At 42.7% G+C, this 18,294-nt stretch overlaps 1 protein-coding gene across 4 annotated transcripts in view; it reads right to left on the reverse strand.

Annotated features, from left to right (window-relative positions):
- Positions 1–18,294, reverse strand: part of Prkar2b (protein kinase, cAMP dependent regulatory, type II beta) — a 103,199-nt gene that overhangs the window by 84,660 nt on the left and 245 nt on the right. For 2 of the 4 annotated variants that reach the window (NM_001364407.1, NM_011158.4), the window contains exon 1: positions 17,673–18,168. The exons of 1 other annotated variant lie outside the window; for it this stretch is intronic. In NM_001364407.1, coding sequence (NP_001351336.1) covers positions 17,673–17,973 — 301 coding nt within the window. In that variant the 5' untranslated portion in view covers positions 17,974–18,168. Of the gene's footprint in view, positions 1–17,206; positions 17,481–17,672; positions 18,169–18,294 lie in introns of those variants that run through there. One more of the 4 variants, NM_001364408.1, reaches the window with a different exon arrangement.

Genomic DNA, 18,294 nt, shown 5'->3' on the forward strand with positions numbered 1-18,294 from the left:
ATACTTGTTGTAACTAATACTACCATTTCTAAAGTATACAAAAGTGAACAGCAATACAGAGTCTCAAAAGTAAACAAACACGGGACTAAGGAGATTGATGGCTCACAGTGTAAGCACGCCTGCTGCTGCACAAGTCTGAGGACTTTGGTTCAAATCCCCAACCCCTAGCACTTTGGAAACAGAAGTTTACTAGGGCTTGCTAGTTACAAGCCTAGGTTTGGGCCCAGTGAGAGACCTTGCCTCAAAAGAATGTGGCAGAGAGAACTGGAGGACGCCCATCTGTTGGGATTATCTTCTTGTGAACTGTGTAAAGGTTCTTTGTATTGCTCAAATGTTGATTTCTGTACCAGCAGAGACCTGAATACTGTCCGAACTTTGGTACTGCTATTTTTTTCTGAGCCACTGCCTGTCTAGGTGTTTTTATAAACTCTTCTCTGTCACCGTCTGATTGTTTTCATAAAGAGCTGACAACCTATAACAGGGCAGGAAAGGAAAGGAGAGACATTCAGGCAGAGACAGGAACTGTGGGAAAAATTGAAAGGCATGGGATTTGCCAGCCAGACACAGGGAAAGTCAGATGTACAGGGACTGAAGGAGAAGTAACGGGCCACGTGGCAAACGTGGATTAATATAAACGGGTTATTAAGTTATAGTAGCTAGCTGGGAACAAGCCTAAGCTATAATGCCTATGTTTTCATAAATAATAAAAAGTCTCCAGGTCATTCATTATTGGGAGCTGGAGCATCAGAAACACTCCAACCATACCCATCTTCTGGCCTCACACACACACCACATATACAAAATTAACAAATGAAGATGTCTAGTGTGTGACAAATTGAGTTTTCTCAGTCTTGGTTTCCATTTTCAGTTGTTCTTTGTTCAATAAATATTCTGTGGATGCACATACATGTGTGTGTGTGTGTCACACACACAAATTCATAGAATACAGAGAGGAAGGAAGAGGAGGAGCAAAGAGGAAGGAGAGAGAGGAGATAAATGATTTAGATAATATAAAATACTAGAAAGAAAAACAGAGGAAACACACTGTCTACCTGTGAGACAGGTGTGATTTAAGAATATATGAAATGCCTTACATTTTGGAAAAGGTAAGTCCTCAGAGGATTCCCAGAGAAAACAGCAGACTATTTGTGTACGTGCTTTCTCCCAGAACCCATCCTGAGAAACACTGTGAGCCTTGTGCCACACTAGGGCCATCCTTATGCTTGTGTAACAGAGCCTATCACTGACACACTAGACACACTAGACACACTAAACTCCCTTTAGCTCTTGGACTCCCAGGAGACCAGAACTATAACTGACTCAAGTCCTCCTCCAATCTGGAGTATCCTTAGGAGCAAAAGTCCTCACCCTGAGGTAAACTGAAGAAGTCCCTCCATTCCCAGGAGAGAGACCAGCCTTCTACAGCTGCCTAAGTAACTCTGTCCACAGAAACGGCTACATTTCACTCTCTGTACCCAAGGTTACCCTGGCTGAGTTAACACACACTGGTGGATAAGCTGAAAAGTACACAGAGCAAGCCTGTTTGCTTCTGCCTAATTCCTGCCACATGGGTGGACACAGGCACTGGCATTCCAGCAGTCTCTGCCCGGAGGGCTGAACTAGGTCTACTCATATTTCCATACAATTGCTTCCAGAGCTCACCACACTTAGAAGAAAAATAGGTGAAAGAAGAATTCAGAGAAGGCTGAAAAGCAAGATAGTTCACAAAATAGAAGCCATCAGTTAAAAGCAGGAAGCAATGAGACCGATTTTCAAAATGCATAGACACTGTCTTCATTTCTGAGCATGTTGCTGTAAGAGACATTCCAAGCTAAACAAATATGAACTGGGTTGTGGTCTGTGGTCACATGCACACACACACACACACACACACACACACACACACACACACACACACACACACAAACGTGCACACGCCACACACAAACAAAAGGCCACTTCATTTGTACTAGAATTACATTAGATAAATGTGCCTTTTGCAGAAAAGTGTTCATATGCCCTGGAGTAAAATATCTCCAACCCTATTAGAATCCATAAAACAATTAGCATCTCTGTCTTCATATTAGTTGCTTTTTTGTTGTTGCTTTAGAAATAGAAACTTTTTTTAGTCTGTTAGCTGCCTAAATAAAAGATTGAGAAAATTGTAAATTAAAATGCATAAACTAATTATTTTTGACAGAATACTCAGTTCAGAATAAATTAACTTATGCCTGTTTCAAAAATTATATAAAGGAAAATTTACTCTTGAACCAAGAAAGAACTAAAATTTTAAAAGTTCAACAGCAAACAAGCAAGTAAATGACCCCAAAACATAAATATTTCACCATTTAGCAAAGAATACATATACTTTGCATGTGTTTAATTCTTGGTCCTGAAAATATAATTTATTTTCCATAATCCTATGCAAAGCCGGTGGGTCTCCAAGATGCTCATTACAGTCCCACACGCCCTTGCACTGGCCTCCAGCGGGGAGCGCCAGAGCAGAATCACAACTGGAGGGCCTTCAAACCCTAACTGCTTGGCCCTAAGCGACATGGATTATAAACCACGTACCTCAGAGTACATCTTGGCCTTAGTTGGGCTGTGTGAGAGGTGGGCATCTGAGGGCCGTGGCTTTCTTTTTGCTGACACAGCAAGAGGGACATAGAGCAGGTGTGCATCTAACCTACTCACATGGATTGTCGATGGAGGTAGGACAGGGTCAAATACGGGTGCTTAGCTTCTAGAACGTTCCAACGTGAATGATCACCAAAACACATACAATTTTGTTCTACTTATTAAACCAAATACCTCCAAATATACCCGACATTTTAAAATATCACTATAGAACGCAAAAAAAAAAACAAAAAAAACAAAAAACAAAACAAAACCTAACTAGAAATCACTTTTTGCTTAGGAGTGAACAGGATTCTCTTTTAATTTACAAGGACGTTGCCAACACTGTTCTCTTACACAACAAGGAAGGAAGCACAGTTGCAGCTACAGGAGTCCCAACACGACTAACCTTATAAAACCACACAGAGGCAAGACGGGGACAAAGGCCAAGTGAAGAATGTTTCCAAACTCTCTCCAGATTTAAATACCCTCTACTCGGGAAAGAGACACTGTCCAAACTACAGAAATCCAGCCCCTGCCTTTCTCCATACTGAGCCCTCTACCAAAGCTGGACAGAGCAGGCAGGACACGGTGAGGTCAACAGGGAAGGGCAGAGGCAGAGACCCATGCAGTCTGGGAGAGCTAATAACCCAGACCAATTCCAGAAGTTCAGAGTTCAAATAGCCTCATACCTAAGGTTCCCACAAAGGCCATGTTAAAAAATACAAAAGCTTTGAAATGAATTCAGCGCACAAACCAGTAGGGCTATGACAATGGCCTCCTCCTAAAGGTAGTCAGAGAACATCCTCAAACAATGAAGATGTCGCTGCCGCTCCAGCCTTAAACCAAGGAAGCCTTTCAACTGCTCCATCACAGCACACCATGTCACCTCCTCCAGAGCAAACAGCTAGCTAAAGGCCTCTGGCATCCTGTGCTGTCTTCTTCTTCACACTAACTCCTCAGCTTGTCCCTGGTCAGTGTGGTTACCAATCCCTAGCACATATGCATACACGTTAGAAAGAGTAAATCTAGATGAACTGTGCTGATGAAAAAGTATGGACAGGAGGTGCTCCCTGAGAGGTGATGCTCCCTGAGAGGAGGTGCTCCCTGAGAGGAGATGCTCCCTGAGAGGAGATGCTCCCTGAGAGGAGGTGCTCCCTGAGAGGAGGTGCTCCCTGAGAGGAGGTGCTCCCTGAGAGGAGGTGCTCCCTGAGAGGAGATGCTCCCTGAGAGGAGATGCTCCCTGAGAGGAGATGCTCCCTGAGAGGTGCTCCTTGAGAGGAGGTGCTCCCTGAGAGGTCCTCCCTGACTTCTACTGATTTTTTTTTCCAGACAAATGAAGGCGATAATCACAAAGTATTAAGTTGGTGAAACTGATATATTACAGTCCTGGTTGGAAACATTCAATAGATTTAAAGGTAGCAAAAACTGACAACGCTTTGATTGCCTTTCCCTCAAATGTCAAAAAACATTCTCATGTATGCTCCATTATTATGAAAATGGAATCTGGGTTTTGGTCTACAAGACAAAAAAGGAAGGAAGGAAGGAAGGAAGGAAGGAAGGAAGGAAGGATTGATTGACTTTACAAAAGACCCATCACAATAATGGCATTTCTCAATTAAAGACCAGAAAACAGGATTCCAACCATCCATGCTTCTGTTTTCCTTGAGCTGAAGTAAAATTAACATTCAATGGCGTGTGCCATCCAATGAGCTTTGACAAATGTCCTGGGTCATGTACATGACATCTCAATGCAATGTTAATCACTTTAGCACTGGGCAGTTTCTATGCTGGTAGTCAGTCCCTGCCACCCCACAGGATCCTCTAGTATAATGTCTGCATACCCATCTCACTTTACCTGTCTGGGAACGCCACTTAAATGTGAGGGTGCTTCTTGCTGCTGATAGCATTTGCAGCTCTTTTTTTTTTTTTTTCCTATCTATTGCTTAGTAGTACCTCTTCAAATGAATGCATCATAATTCATTTCTTTATTTTCATATTGATAGACATTGAGTTGTTTCCAGTTCAAATAAGGCTTCAGTAAATATTCTTACAGAATATACTATAGGTATAAGCCTATAGTTTTGTACCTCGTGAAGAAATGTCCACACAAGGTGCTGTTGGTCACTCACTGAAGGCGAATGTGCACAAGGAGTGTGCAGTTCTTGTCTACTCTGTCATACTCTTGCGGCTCACATAGACGGATCTGAGCTATCCTGCATCATGGCTAACAGAAAGAACTGTCTTTTTTAGCCCTTCTGGTACACATGCAATGATGTCTCCTTGCAACTCCAATTTTCACTTCTCTGATAACTAAAACCACTACTCTCTAGTCCATATGAATAGAATGGTTAGCCCCTCTTAGGACTTCTTTGTTGATATGCCCTAAATTTCTATCTTTGATTAGAATGTGTAATAGAAAACAGCACAGAATGTGTACTAGAAAATTCCAGATGTCATAACAAAAGTGACAAGAGATTTAAAAATAGAACTCATAAGAGATGGAAACTTCCTTTACGAAAAACATGACAAAATAAAATGGAAGAATCGGAAAGGGTGAATGGATAAAAAGAGAGATATGATGTTCATGGATAGATGACTCACTATAATTAGAACATTTGTCCTCTCCTAATTCATATAATTCAATGCCACTCCAAAACAACACTCACTAAAGACTTTCTACAAATTGGGAGTTTGTTCTAAAATTTCCATAAAGGCCTTCAACTAATTAAGCAATTCTGAAAGACAATAGGTAGGAATTACCATCTCATACGAGAGCATCGTAAAGTCCTACTGATTTTGAAAGAGAGGCACCAATGAAAAGATAGCTAAGTCAGTAAAACAGCATACAGACTTTAAGTTTGATTACACATTCATGGAAACCTATATTTAAAAACTAATGAATGGGGGCTGGAGAGATGGCTCAGTGGTTAAAAGCACTAACTGCTCTTCCAGAGATCCTGAGTTCAACTCCCAGCAACCATCTGCCATGGGATCCAATGCCGTCTTCTGGTGTAGTGTACTCTATACATAAAATAATCCTTAAAACACAAACAAATGAATGACTGGGAAAGCTTAGTGGTGCTGCATGCATGCCTTGTCTATTTTAGAGACTGAGGCAGGAAGATGCTCTAAGACCAGGAACTCACACAGAGACCCAGGGACAACAGTCCTTAAAACTTTTTGATCTCAAAGTTTCTTTAGACTCTTAAAAACAGCTTATCCGGATTATATCCGTCAATATTTATTAAGGGAGGTTAAACCTGATAAATGTTATATATACATATATATTAATGATAAAAATAAATGTTATAAATAACATTTTAATTTAAAATTTGTATTTTCCAAAAGAAGGAAATATTAATTTTTTTTGTGAGCCTAGTCTCAAACAGCTGAGCTACCTCTCCAGCTCCAAAGCAAATTTTAGTAAACGTTAGGATGATTTTACTTTTTTTGTTGTTTGTTTTTTTGGTTTTTTTCCGATTTTACTTTACATTCCTTTCCAAATTTGGTACAACAGGATAGGTTCTGTATTTAATTTACTGCAATATTAGATATTAATATCCTCAGGAGAACTTCACTATGTATTTTTTAAAGTATAAAAGAAAAATAAAAACATACTTCTTATGATAATTTCCATCCTATGATCCCCTGAAAGGGTTTGGAGTGGCAGGAGTCTCCTGATCACACTGGAAACTCTTTAAAAGCTCGTACATTTGCTTACTAATAAGTATGTGCACATGCATGGACACACACACACACACATATCCACTATAGTACTCTAGCAAAAAAATTGCCAACATTTACCAGAGAATTTATAGTGTTAACTTACACAAGACAACACTACATAGCAGTTTAAATAGGCTTCAGCTACATGAATCAATGTAACTCCTCAAACACTATTCGAAAAACAAGCTGAAGTGTGATAATCTGTGTAAAAGAAACTTTCTTAAGAGCACAATTCATATAAACATGGAATATATTATAATAGTTCTATTTCTAACTAAGATAGTTTCCTGGGTAGTACTAATGCAAAATATGCAGTGTTAAGTGTATCCCCTTAACACAAAACAACAAAAAGCCTAAGGGTACCAGAATGGAACAGCTGTTAGAGTAAGGGGATGCATTTTGTGAAAGTTATTTAACATACTTATTTCTCTTAGTGTCCTGGAGGTACTTCATAATCTAAAAAGAAAAAAAAAAACCTTAATTTTCTCTTCTACCTCTTTCTTGAAAGTAAAAAATCTCCCACTATGCTGACCTGAGCCCCACCAGGTTAGTTCAGGTAGCCCTGTCATAAAATTATTTTTACAAGAGAGATTTTTGTTAAAGTTCAAACACTCAAATACCTTTTGAATTAGTTTTAAAGAATTATAAAGTAAGTACTGTAAAATTATAAGAACTAAAAGCCCTAGTATTTCCTAGTGTAACCTGTTAGCAGTCAACTTAGAAATCAAAGATCTGGGGCTGGAGAGATGGCTTAACTGTCAAGGCTACTCTCACAACAAAAGTGTAAAACTCAAACATCTGTGAACATCTGGGTCTGTAAGCTAAGAGCCAGAAGGATCCTCCATCTCCTATACCATATTAAGATATCAGCGATTCCCAGTTGTGTAAGGCTAGAATTATCAGTTCTCGGAATAAACCACAGAGTCACGCTGACGTGGAGAGATGTGAAGCTGCCCCTCAGTGAGCTGAGTTTCCTAAATACCACAACAGGAAGAAACGGCAGCAAGCTCTCACTATGCACAAAGGTTTTCCCAGTTAATGTTGATATATATTAATTTATTTATTAATTTATATGCATTCCTGTCTCTACAAAGAGCACCTGTCTCATTCAAATAAAGTAGCATTTTTAACTCATCCTATCCACTCTGTGCCGAGTTGGTTCAAAGTGACTTGTTAAAGCTTAGGTTAAAATATAAGCTTGGGATTTATAAACACAAACGTATTCTCATAACTCAGCCTGTTTCTCAAAGGAGAAAGTGGGATAAAAACAATGCTTTAACTCGTGGCTTTCTTGCCACTCTTTTGTTTTCTGGGGTTAAGGTGGGAACAAAATGTTGCCTAAATCACCCTGAATGTGTAATCTTTACGGGCAAGTCATGACTGGTGTCCGTTTTCTCTGCATGTTGTAGAGCAATCAAAGGTCAGCTTCAAAGACAAAACAGTTTTATTTTTAACATAATGAAATCTAAATCTATGAGACTGAACAAAGAATAAAGCTTTTATATTTCATGAAATTCTCTTTAAATGCTAGCCGCAGACTAGCTAGCATTAGGCATATTATTTACATGAATCAGACTGTTTCTACTCTTTTGCATATATTCCATATAGATATTTAATATTCAGCTTTAACTGAGTTTTAACTGAAAAAAATTGACCTCTGTCTTAGTCAGGGTTTCTATTCCTGCACAAACATCATGACCAAGAAGCAAATTGGGGAGGAAAGGGTTTATTCAGCTTACACTTTCATACTGCTGTTCATCACCAAAGGAAGTCAGAACTGGAACTCAAGCAGGTCAGAAAGCAGGAGCTGATGCAGAGGCCACGGAGGGATGTTCCTTATTGGCTTGCTAACCCTGGTTTACTCAGCCTGCTCTCTTATAGAGCCCAAGACTACCAGCCCAGAGATAGCCCACACACAATGGGCCCCCTCACCCTTGATCACTAATTGAGAAAATGCCTTAGAGCTGGATCTCATGGAGGCATTTTCTCAAAGGATGCTCCTTTCTCTGTGATAACTCCAGGTTGTGTCAAGTTGACACACAAAACCATTCAGTACAATCACCTACCACTGGCGAACTGCAATATAACACAGAGAAAAAACTCTCGGGACAGTATTTCCCTGCCCTTCCTGCTGTTGGCAATCTGCAAAACTCCCGTGATTAAGGACAGATGACACTATTAGTATCAACAAGGAAACCCGAAATGACTTCTAATTTTGCTCAAAAACATGGGGGAGGGAAGCAGGCTCAGGACATGGAGAAGGAAGCAGGCTCAGGGTTTGGAGAAGGAAGCAGGCTCAGGGTTTGGAGAGGGAAGCAGGATCAGGAAATGGAGAAGGAAGCAGGCTCAGATTCTGAAATCTTCTAAGCAACTGCATTTATTTTAAAGTTTCATCTTCCGTCCATTATTGACTGGCATTCTTACAATTATATGACCCTTAATTAAGCATCTATGACAGGATTGTCTCTTCTTGCCTATACAGTTCAACGTATACACAGAAAGACTTACAAGAGAGGCTTTTTAGATAAAGTGAATTATGTCTTTAGTGTAAGACAAAATTTCCCACTATATCCCACCAAACTTCTGGGCTAGTGCACACATGGCTAGTGTCATGGCTCGCTGTGGGTCCTTTGTAGTCTAGATGCTTCAATCTGGACACCAGAGCAAATCACAGCTACCCTCTGTTAACAGAGTCCCAGCGGCAGCCTTTACAGCTGTGGTCCTCACAGTGGAGTTTCTGCACTGGGGAGCAGTGTACAAAGCAATCCTTGGAGGCCAAGGGAGAAATGAGAGCATGTCTATAAAGACTCCCTCCTCAGGCCAGGCCGTTGAGGCGCACACCTTTGATCCCAGCACTCGGGAGGCAGAGGCAGGTGGAAAAAAAAAAAAAAGACTCCCTCCTCTCCGGATCATATACTGTGGGACACTTTCTCATACACACACTGATATATTGGTACACTTTAAAGATCTATAAATACATATTGGGAATATACACCAAAATACATTTTGCTAGCTAAGGTATATAATACAATGAGTTTTTCAAAATAGAATATCTTCATATATTTCTAAGTATCATATTTCCAAAATATTTTACTGAGCTTCAGAAGTATCTGAAGGACTAATCTGGGTGGAACAGATGGAATGATTAGATTGTAAAGGGGGAGGGCCTGGTACAAGGCTGGGCTGTGCGCTTTCTAAGGCAAGAGCAGGTAGCTCGCTTCTTCATATGTTCTCTCAAGCCTCTCAGTACAGTGGAAATGGACCCCAGACCCCGCCAGGCCGCAGCTGGCCTAGAACCACAGCCATCAGCCTCAAATCCCGACTCTTGCCTCTCTGGGGAAGATGAAGCTGCATGTTTCTCACAGCCCTTGGTTAGCAAGGGGACGTAAAGAGCCCCAGATATTAAGAATAATTATTAGTAAGTAAAGGGACACCATTTAACATTAGCCCTCTACGATGAAATAACCGAGTTACACTTAAGTTAACTTGATCTTTTAAAAACGATGCTTTCAGGGTCTACTAGTATTTAGCCCAATGGAAGCTTTTTTTCCCTGAAAGAAAAATCCCTCAATATTACTCCCATGAACTGTTCTCTCTTGGAACAGCTGACATAAACTAAACAATGTCAGACCCAACCCAAACAGACACAGGAATAACTGTACACAGCATATCTTCTTGGCTTCACTTTCATGTGGAATGTGTGTTTCTATTTTGATCTTTTGTCTTTTTTTTTAATTAAGAAACATTTTTAAACGGCAGCAACTGGAGTTGACTTTTTTAAGTTTCCAAACATATTAAGCCACACATGGTAGAACCTACTGCTGGAACATTCATAAATGTCTCACCAACTGTGTTTTATAGCTGATTTTTTAAAAATTGGTTTTGTTTTCATTTAAACCTTGACCTGAGTTTTTTAGCTTCAGTTATTTCCACATATTATATAATAAACCCGTCTATATCATTCTAAATTTCTAACACACAAAATTTGCTCTCATAATAAGATTATGATAATGATCACATCACTGTGAGGTTTTACTGTAGGATTTTTGTCATGACAACTGGACAGTACAGACAGAACTACAAAGGGCTAGAAAATGAACAAACCCAGCGATCTCACCGCACTCTTTTTTCCCCATCGCCTCTTAAGCAGGCTAATGGTCTGTTATAAACGTTCACTGCAGTGAAAAACAGAGCAAACGAACCCTAGAAATCCTAAAGCTGCCTCTTTTCTCTAGTTCAGGCTTTTAGACGGTACCTAGCACCCTAAAGGAAGGCAAAAAAAGAATGCATGGTATAGGAGTGGTCCAAACAGCACGCAAACTGACAGTTTATGAGCACGGCTCAACTCACAAGCCCGGACCAACCGTACTCAGATAGGGACTTCCGCCTCTCACCTGTTTCATCTAAACAAATCACACGCATGCTCTATGAACAGACTCTCACAAAGGAGTTAACTCATAGATCCAGAGTAAATGTGACAGAATTACCATGTCTCTTTTTAAAAGGGAGAAAGAGATTAAGGAAAGCGGGGAGAGGGAGGGACAGATGAGAGGACGGAGGGAAGGAGGGAGGGAGGGAGGAGAAAGGAGTTGGTTCTTAGTAAGTTTCTATGTCCAGTCTTAGCCCTCTGCTTTCCACACCCAGCCATTCCTTCCCTTAACAGGTTGTTCCCTCTGGAGCTCTGGACCCCTGACAGAGACCCTGCAGCCAGTTACCTCCATCTCCTGTGCTCAGTCCCTCCCCTCCTCACTCAATCCTCAGCCTCCACTGGGGGCCTTCTCTAACGCTACTACTGCTGATAAATGACCTGTTTAAGGGATCATAAATAAACTCCTAATAGACAGATTCACTGTTCTCCTGATGGTATTTGAAAGGCTGAAAAGGAAACTTTTCTTTTTTTTTTTTTTTTTTTTTTGTAACAGCTATAAACAAAATCTTGACAGCTGGAAATTTACTGGAATCCACGGAGTGGGATCTGTAACAGTAACTAACCATTCAACACTTACTCCTCTCTCGGCACCTGAACACAGCACAGGCGGCCTCAACGGAAAGCTTTTAACCGACTTGCAGAAAGCAAGCTTGATTTTCACACACACACACACACACACACACACACACACACACACACACACGTCAGAAGCACCTCAAGCCTCCACTGTCCTTCCAGGCCCTGCCTCAGTTTCTCACACACATGCCCCACTCCTCTTATCTCCCTTTCTCAGCTCCCTTAGCTGTTTCTCCCTCACGACTCCCTCCTGCCAAAGCACAGTTGTAGGTGGATAGCAGATAAGGGGACTTCTCTGAGGCCACTGATGTCCTAATTGCAACCCCTAAAAGCAATCCACTTAGTACTTGTAACTAACTGCAAGGAATCCTGTTTAACTGCTCTCCTGTGAGCATCACAAATCTTCTGTAAGACTACTACTGAATTACGCTCAGAACTAAAACAATGCCTTCAACATTATAGTGATTGGCATGAATGATGTCATCCACTTTAGGATTTAAAGCTATCACGTAAGGAAATCTCTAATAGCTGAAGGCCACATGATCTCCTTACTACAAAAAGCCTCTTAGCCACAGATTGTAAGCTGAAGGTTACAACATGTATGACTGTGCAATGTAGCTTCACATTAAATCCCAAAGGGGGCTAAGCACCTCGGCCTTCCGAAAACTAAAAAGACTAGACTGGCTTCCAAATCAAACAATGAGAGCACTACTCTGTAACAAAAGTATGTAACTCCGCAGGACTTTCAGCTATGTCATTTAACATGTCATCAGTGCTTGCTATATACACTGCCCTAAGGACCTCACAAATACTAACTCACTTATCCTTGTAATGACCTTGTGAAGTCGGGACCATCAGCTCTATAGCTCATCAGTATGGCACTTCTCCAGAAATGCCCAAATCTAAAGTTACTATCAAAATATAACCTTTATGAATGTTTTCAAACTGACTAAATGTACTTGAAATTTTCAAAATACACTAGGAGGCTCTTTTAGGAGGCTGGAGAGATGGCTCGGCGCTTAAGTATACTTGCTGCTTTTCCAGAGGGCCTGGGTTCAGTTCCTAGCACTTACATGGTGGCTAGGAACAATCTGTAACTCCAGTATGGAATCCTATGCCTTCTGACCTTGATGGCACCAAACACTCATATGGTGCACATATATGTTGATGTAGGCAAAACATTCACATACTGAAAATTAAAATTAATCTGATATATTTTAAAAGGCTGTTATAATTTTTCTCTGTTGTACAAAAGAACTGGAAAGCCAAAAATAAATGTCTTTTGTCATGTGTTGTTGGTAACACATCAGGAAACAAAAGCCAATGACTGGATGCTTCATGTCCAATCTTCTGATGGCCACATGGCACCAGAGGTTCTTAGTGAGGTAGTAAAGCAGGCCTGACATGCATGCCTGTAATCCCAGCACTTGGGAGGCAGAGACAGGCTGAGCTCAGGCCAGCCTGATTGACACAGGAGTTCCAGGCCAGCCAGGGTCAGCCCACACAGGGATTCCCTAGAGCAACTGTGAACTCCACAGGTAAAAGGAGCCAGCTGAGAAGGTTCTTGCATGCTCTGGTGAAGCCAGCAGACTACCCTTTCCTGCTTGCACCATCTGGCTTGTAGGAAATCAGAGGAACCATTTCGGACAGGCTTCCACTGTTAAGGTGCTACCGTGGGAGCTTCTTAGTCCTCACATGTATCAGAAGTAAAGAACGCTTGCTCAAAACTGCATGCCTCCTTTCTTCTCATGATAGCCTTACTCTCTGAATCCATGCCATGAGCACGAGGTCTAGTGTTCCAATTTCACATGTCCTTAAAGACATAAAAAGCCCTCCCCGCCCCCCATTGCTAAACCAGCTGGTATTGAGAAAGGGGTGATGTTGTCTTTGGTTGTATACCACCCGGGGACCTGATCAAGCTCCAATGCATAGTTCTAACCAAGGCCCCCACAGATGGCCCTGCTTAAGTGAAATGGGTTATAAAACAAAACCACAAGTGACAAATGTGGGAAAGAGACTGATGGGGGTGATGGGGGTGAGAGAGAGATGGTCGGAGTAATTAGAATGCATTATGCATACCTATGAAATTAATTTTAAAAGATCTAATTGTATCTTGTGTGTTCTTCGTACCCCCTTAAGCTGTAAAAATCAAAGTGAGATAAGGTTTTCCAACAAAGACTTCACATGTTTAAGAGAATGAAGTCACAGTTGCCACCTGGGAAGCAAGTGCATACATAGTATTGTCTGTCTGTCTGTTTGTCTTTCTCTCTCTCTCGCGCGCGCGCGCACACATACACACACACACACACACACACACGGGGAGGAGCATGCAAGTATGCATACATCTTTGACATTCTTGCTTCTTGCTGTGTAAGGCTCTACTGGCTTGTGTATCTATTTTTAATTTTAGTTCTTTTCCCCCTGCAACAGAGAAGACTAGTTCTATATATTGCTTAAGTTTCATCCCACACTGTCTGCTCCACAAGTGACCCTTTGTAATTTGTTCTTTACCACTTGTCAATCCAGCAGGGTAACCTGAACTATTTTTACTTTGTTTTTAATCACTTGAGAAATTCTGAACAACACTAGATCCAACAATGATGATTATCTAATTACCACTCATTTTACCCCAAGTTAACATTGATTCAACGATTTGGCCTACTATAAACCCATCAGTTAAGGGATACTACTACCCTTGCAGAGAAGGGATATGCCTCGACAGGATGGGGCAGGCTAAAGAAATGCCAAACTGTCTCCATTCTAGCTTCTGGGAGTTTCCCTAGAGAGAGTCACCAAAACTACCAGCATTCTACCACCTAAGGTTACCTGAAAGCCAGGATCGGGTCACACACACACACACACACACACACACACACACCATGAACATGGAAGATTAAACAGGAACTCTAACAACAAATGAAAGGATCATGCGAAAGGCAAGCAGGAAGTAAAAGGCCACCCTTACCTATCTGGCATCATCTCTGGCCACACCACTGCAACAATGGATCAGACGACCGCTTTTCCAATAACTACAGGTATCTGGCTTTCTAATTAAACTACCACATTATAGGAGGCCAAGGTCACAGGCTTGGTCTTTATAGGAATCTAACAAGTACCAGTTTCATGGTCAAAAACTTGCCTTTAACCTCAAGCTATTATAATACAATCACTTACACAAAAGTGACTCATAAGACAAGAGCCAGCCATGCAAAGCCATACCAACACTGGAAAAAACCTGGGACACCCAACCAGTGAGTCAACCCACAGAATAAATCTCATTTAAGAACTTCCTGATGATATGCGCCTCAAGGTCACCCAGACAGATGTAAAAAACCCGGTTTTGCTACTTTGGGTTCTGCATGTAACCTCGAACGAGTTAATTGTTCAAAGCCTTAAAGAAAATACATTAAGAATCAAGGAGAGTTTGACATGAGGGGGCTAGCACAGGTTAGGTTGTGCCTCAGCCCCTTCTGGAGATAGACCTGAATCACAGGAGTACAGGGATGAAGTCAGGCCCGCCGGTGCCAGCTCTGGACCTGCAGCACACTGGCTGTGAAACACGAAGTAAATGACAGTCTCATTAGAGCCCCCATGCAGCTGAGATGATGAACGGAGGCTTTCACGGAGGACCTAGCACACCACAGATGTCAACAAATAGCAGCCCTTTCTCTAACCACTAATAAGACGAGACACATTATGGTCATCATGATCCATTGACTAATGGCTTTCAAAGTATGATCAGGGAACTGTGGGTACCAGAGAAACCAGAGATGTTTGTTGACCGGAAAAAAATAAATAAATAAGGAAGAAAAGAAAATAAGCAAGCCTGTGTCTTACCTATTCATAAAAGCTCCTTAAGAAGGGTACTAGATCATGATATTTCTGAATCAAGCTTCAAGCTTCATGTGAAATGTAAAGTCATTGATCCTGCAATGCTGTGCTGTACCACAGGGACTGTTGTCATCCAACACTTACTCTTTCTCTACTGTGCCAAGAGAACTGCCCAGTGCCTGCTGGGTTTTCTTCAGCATTCTCCTGCATACAGACAGAACCTTAATAGGTTTGTGGGTTTTCAGTCAATTCCACAAACTTTCCATAAATGATGACTCTATCTTGATGTGTCTGTGTGTGCATATACACACACACACACATGCACACCCCCCCACACACATATATATTTATTCCCTATGATCAGGTTTGGATACATCATGGCCTTGTACAAATTCAAGCTCCATAGAGTGTACTTGTTTAAAGGGCTGTTTAAAAAGAAGAAGACCCAGATGATAGGATGCCCACAAAGTCTGAAAGGCCATCCACAAAAACAGTTTGACAAGCGTTTTGTAGCTCACAGTTCTTTTTTAAACCGATTCTCAACACACTTTACATCTAACATAATTAAAGTGTTGGGTTAGAAAAATATAAAAGAGAATTGCCCCAATTGAGGTTATACCAATGCCAAAGTTTCGGCTATGCACATGCCCGTACACATCTGCTGGATAAAGATCAAATTGTGTTATAGTCAAGAAGTTTTAAAACCCCTGGAGGTAGAGATGTTAAAAGGCAACTGGTTAAGCATTTATTACAACTGACCTTGAGTGATTTTTATAGAAAAGATGACTTGGGGAATAGAAAGCTTCATAAAAATTACAAAAGCACTTCTTTCTTCCAATGTGCAAGATACACATTCTTGCAAGGAGAAATTAAACCAAAGCAAAGTGCTTCAAGAGAATTAGATATAATTAGGTTTGACTGTATTAATACTGTATTCCAAAGAGCACAGAGGCTCTCCCAAGCCTCCCTTCTCCTTGGTGCCTCCCATTCAGGACACTAGTCCCCTTTTCCATTGTGCATTGCTTGCCTGCGCTTGCATCCCCATGCCACAGACACATAGCATGTGCACAAATGTGTGTGCATACAAGTATTAGACGTCACTGTCCTTTCTATACCATCTGTGTAAGATGCTGTCTAGTTCCCCTTCCTAGTGAGACAAGCATCTGATTTGGTGTGGGAACAATTAAAACTATGATTACCCTATTCTCAAAGCACCCAAATGTCCCAAATTAAAAATCTAAATAGCAATCTTTCACATTCACAGAGCACTAACATCCAGGGTTTGTGTGTTTTAAACAAGCTAAGAATGCATTAATTTTATAACCCATTCAACATATAATTAATTCTACAAAGGAATGAAAATCTTCCTGGGAGGAGGGCGTAAGGGAAATGAAGTGAATGGCCCTTTAGTGTTTTCACTGTGTGAAAGGCATTGTGGACACACAAATCCCACACCAGCAGCATCAACAAATAAAAGCTGCATGCATGCTCGCCTCACACCACCAAGGAAAATACTTGTCCATTTGCACACCACGGCATTTCAGCCCGGGCTCCTGCAAAACCTGGGGTTTGGTCATATTGTGTAAACACGCATGTGTGTCTGGTGTGTCAGGGAGAGGTGGGAAGCATAAGGGGTGGGACTCGCCAAAAGCAGCTATTTAAAACAATCCCTTTCTCTCCCATTCATTCTCTCTAGCTTCAGTGTCTGGCGTGGTCCTTAGATGCTGGCTGGCTTTTCATTAAGACAACTGACAAAGCTCTTAGAACTTCCCATGGTGTTATTTTTTTTTCCACACACTTTAAAAAGAACATCAAAATCATTCAATATATGTTTTGTATCTTTTTTTTTAAAGAAAGAAAATCATTGGCCTATTTCCTCATGCCAAAGACCCCCTAGGTATCAGGCTAAATATGCTCCTTTGTTATATGTCCAAAAATATCGCCACCACATGGTATTGGAAAAACTGGAAAATAAATTATTCGTATTCCAAGAATGTCACAGCTATTATCGTTAATTTGTTTTACCTCAGCGAGTCCGATTTCACACTCTTCTCACTGAGTCCTACATGCTTCGCCCTTTCTCCCAGAACACTCCATTAATAAATCTAAAGGGCTGAAAAGAGGCCGCCAAGCGCCCTTCATGCACAATGGTACTCCCGGAGCCTGAGACATCTCCAACCACGGGAAAGTTAACGATCCAGCAAGATGCCCACCCTAAATCGCCCCGGAAAGAGAGGTGACAGAGGGGCAGCGGGAGCGCAACCTCTCCTTTCCCCACCTCCAGAGAAAGGGAGGGCATGACAAGAGAGCTGAGTAGGAAGGTGGGCGAGTGGGAGCGACCGAAATGGGTGCTGAGGGGGTGGGCGTAATGGGAAGGTGGAGAGCACGGGGAAGGTGGGGAGCTCAGCCCGGGGTTCAAGAGCGAGGCGGGGTTCGAGAGTGAGGCGGACGCGGCGGCCGGGGCTCAGGGCGCGAGGGGGCCGGTCCTCACCGTTGAACGCCCCTGCTTCCGCGGCCTCCTCCTCCTCGCCGTTCTCGGAGTCGGAGCGCATGGGCTCCTCGGCGAAGTTGACACCCTTACTGGGGATGCCGCCCCCGGCGGCTGCGCCCGCGTCCCCCCAGGTCCTGCCCTCATGGCCGAAGCGCGCGGCGCCCTTGCGCTCGTTCTCCTGCTGCAGCCGCGTGAAGTGCTGCAGCGCGAACTCCAGCAGGTCGGCGGGCTGGTGCCTCAGCACCTCCACCGTGAAGCCCTGCAGCAGCTCCGTGAGCCCCGCGGGGATCTCGATGCTCATCCTGCCCGTGCACGCCGAGGCGCCTGGACGCCGCCCTCGCCCCCTATCCGCGGTCCGGTCTCGGGCTGCGCGGCTCCCGAGCGAGCGCCCCGGGCGCTACCGGCTGCGAGCGCGGCGCACTGGGCCCCCGGCGAGGCTGCTCCGTGCGGCGGCAGCAGCAGAGCGAGCACAGCCCGGGGAGGGTTGGCAGCATCTCCAGCTCCTCCCGCTCCTGCTCCCGCCGCCGCTGCGCCGCCCCCCGCCCGGCGCCCCGCCTCCGCCCGCGCGCCCACGTGATCCCCGGAAACCATGGCAACCCGGCGGGCGGGAGCACTGCCGCCT

The sequence above is a fragment of the Mus musculus genome, chromosome 12 (assembly GCF_000001635.26).
Source record: "Mus musculus strain C57BL/6J chromosome 12, GRCm38.p6 C57BL/6J".
NCBI lineage: Eukaryota > Metazoa > Chordata > Mammalia > Rodentia > Muridae > Mus > Mus musculus.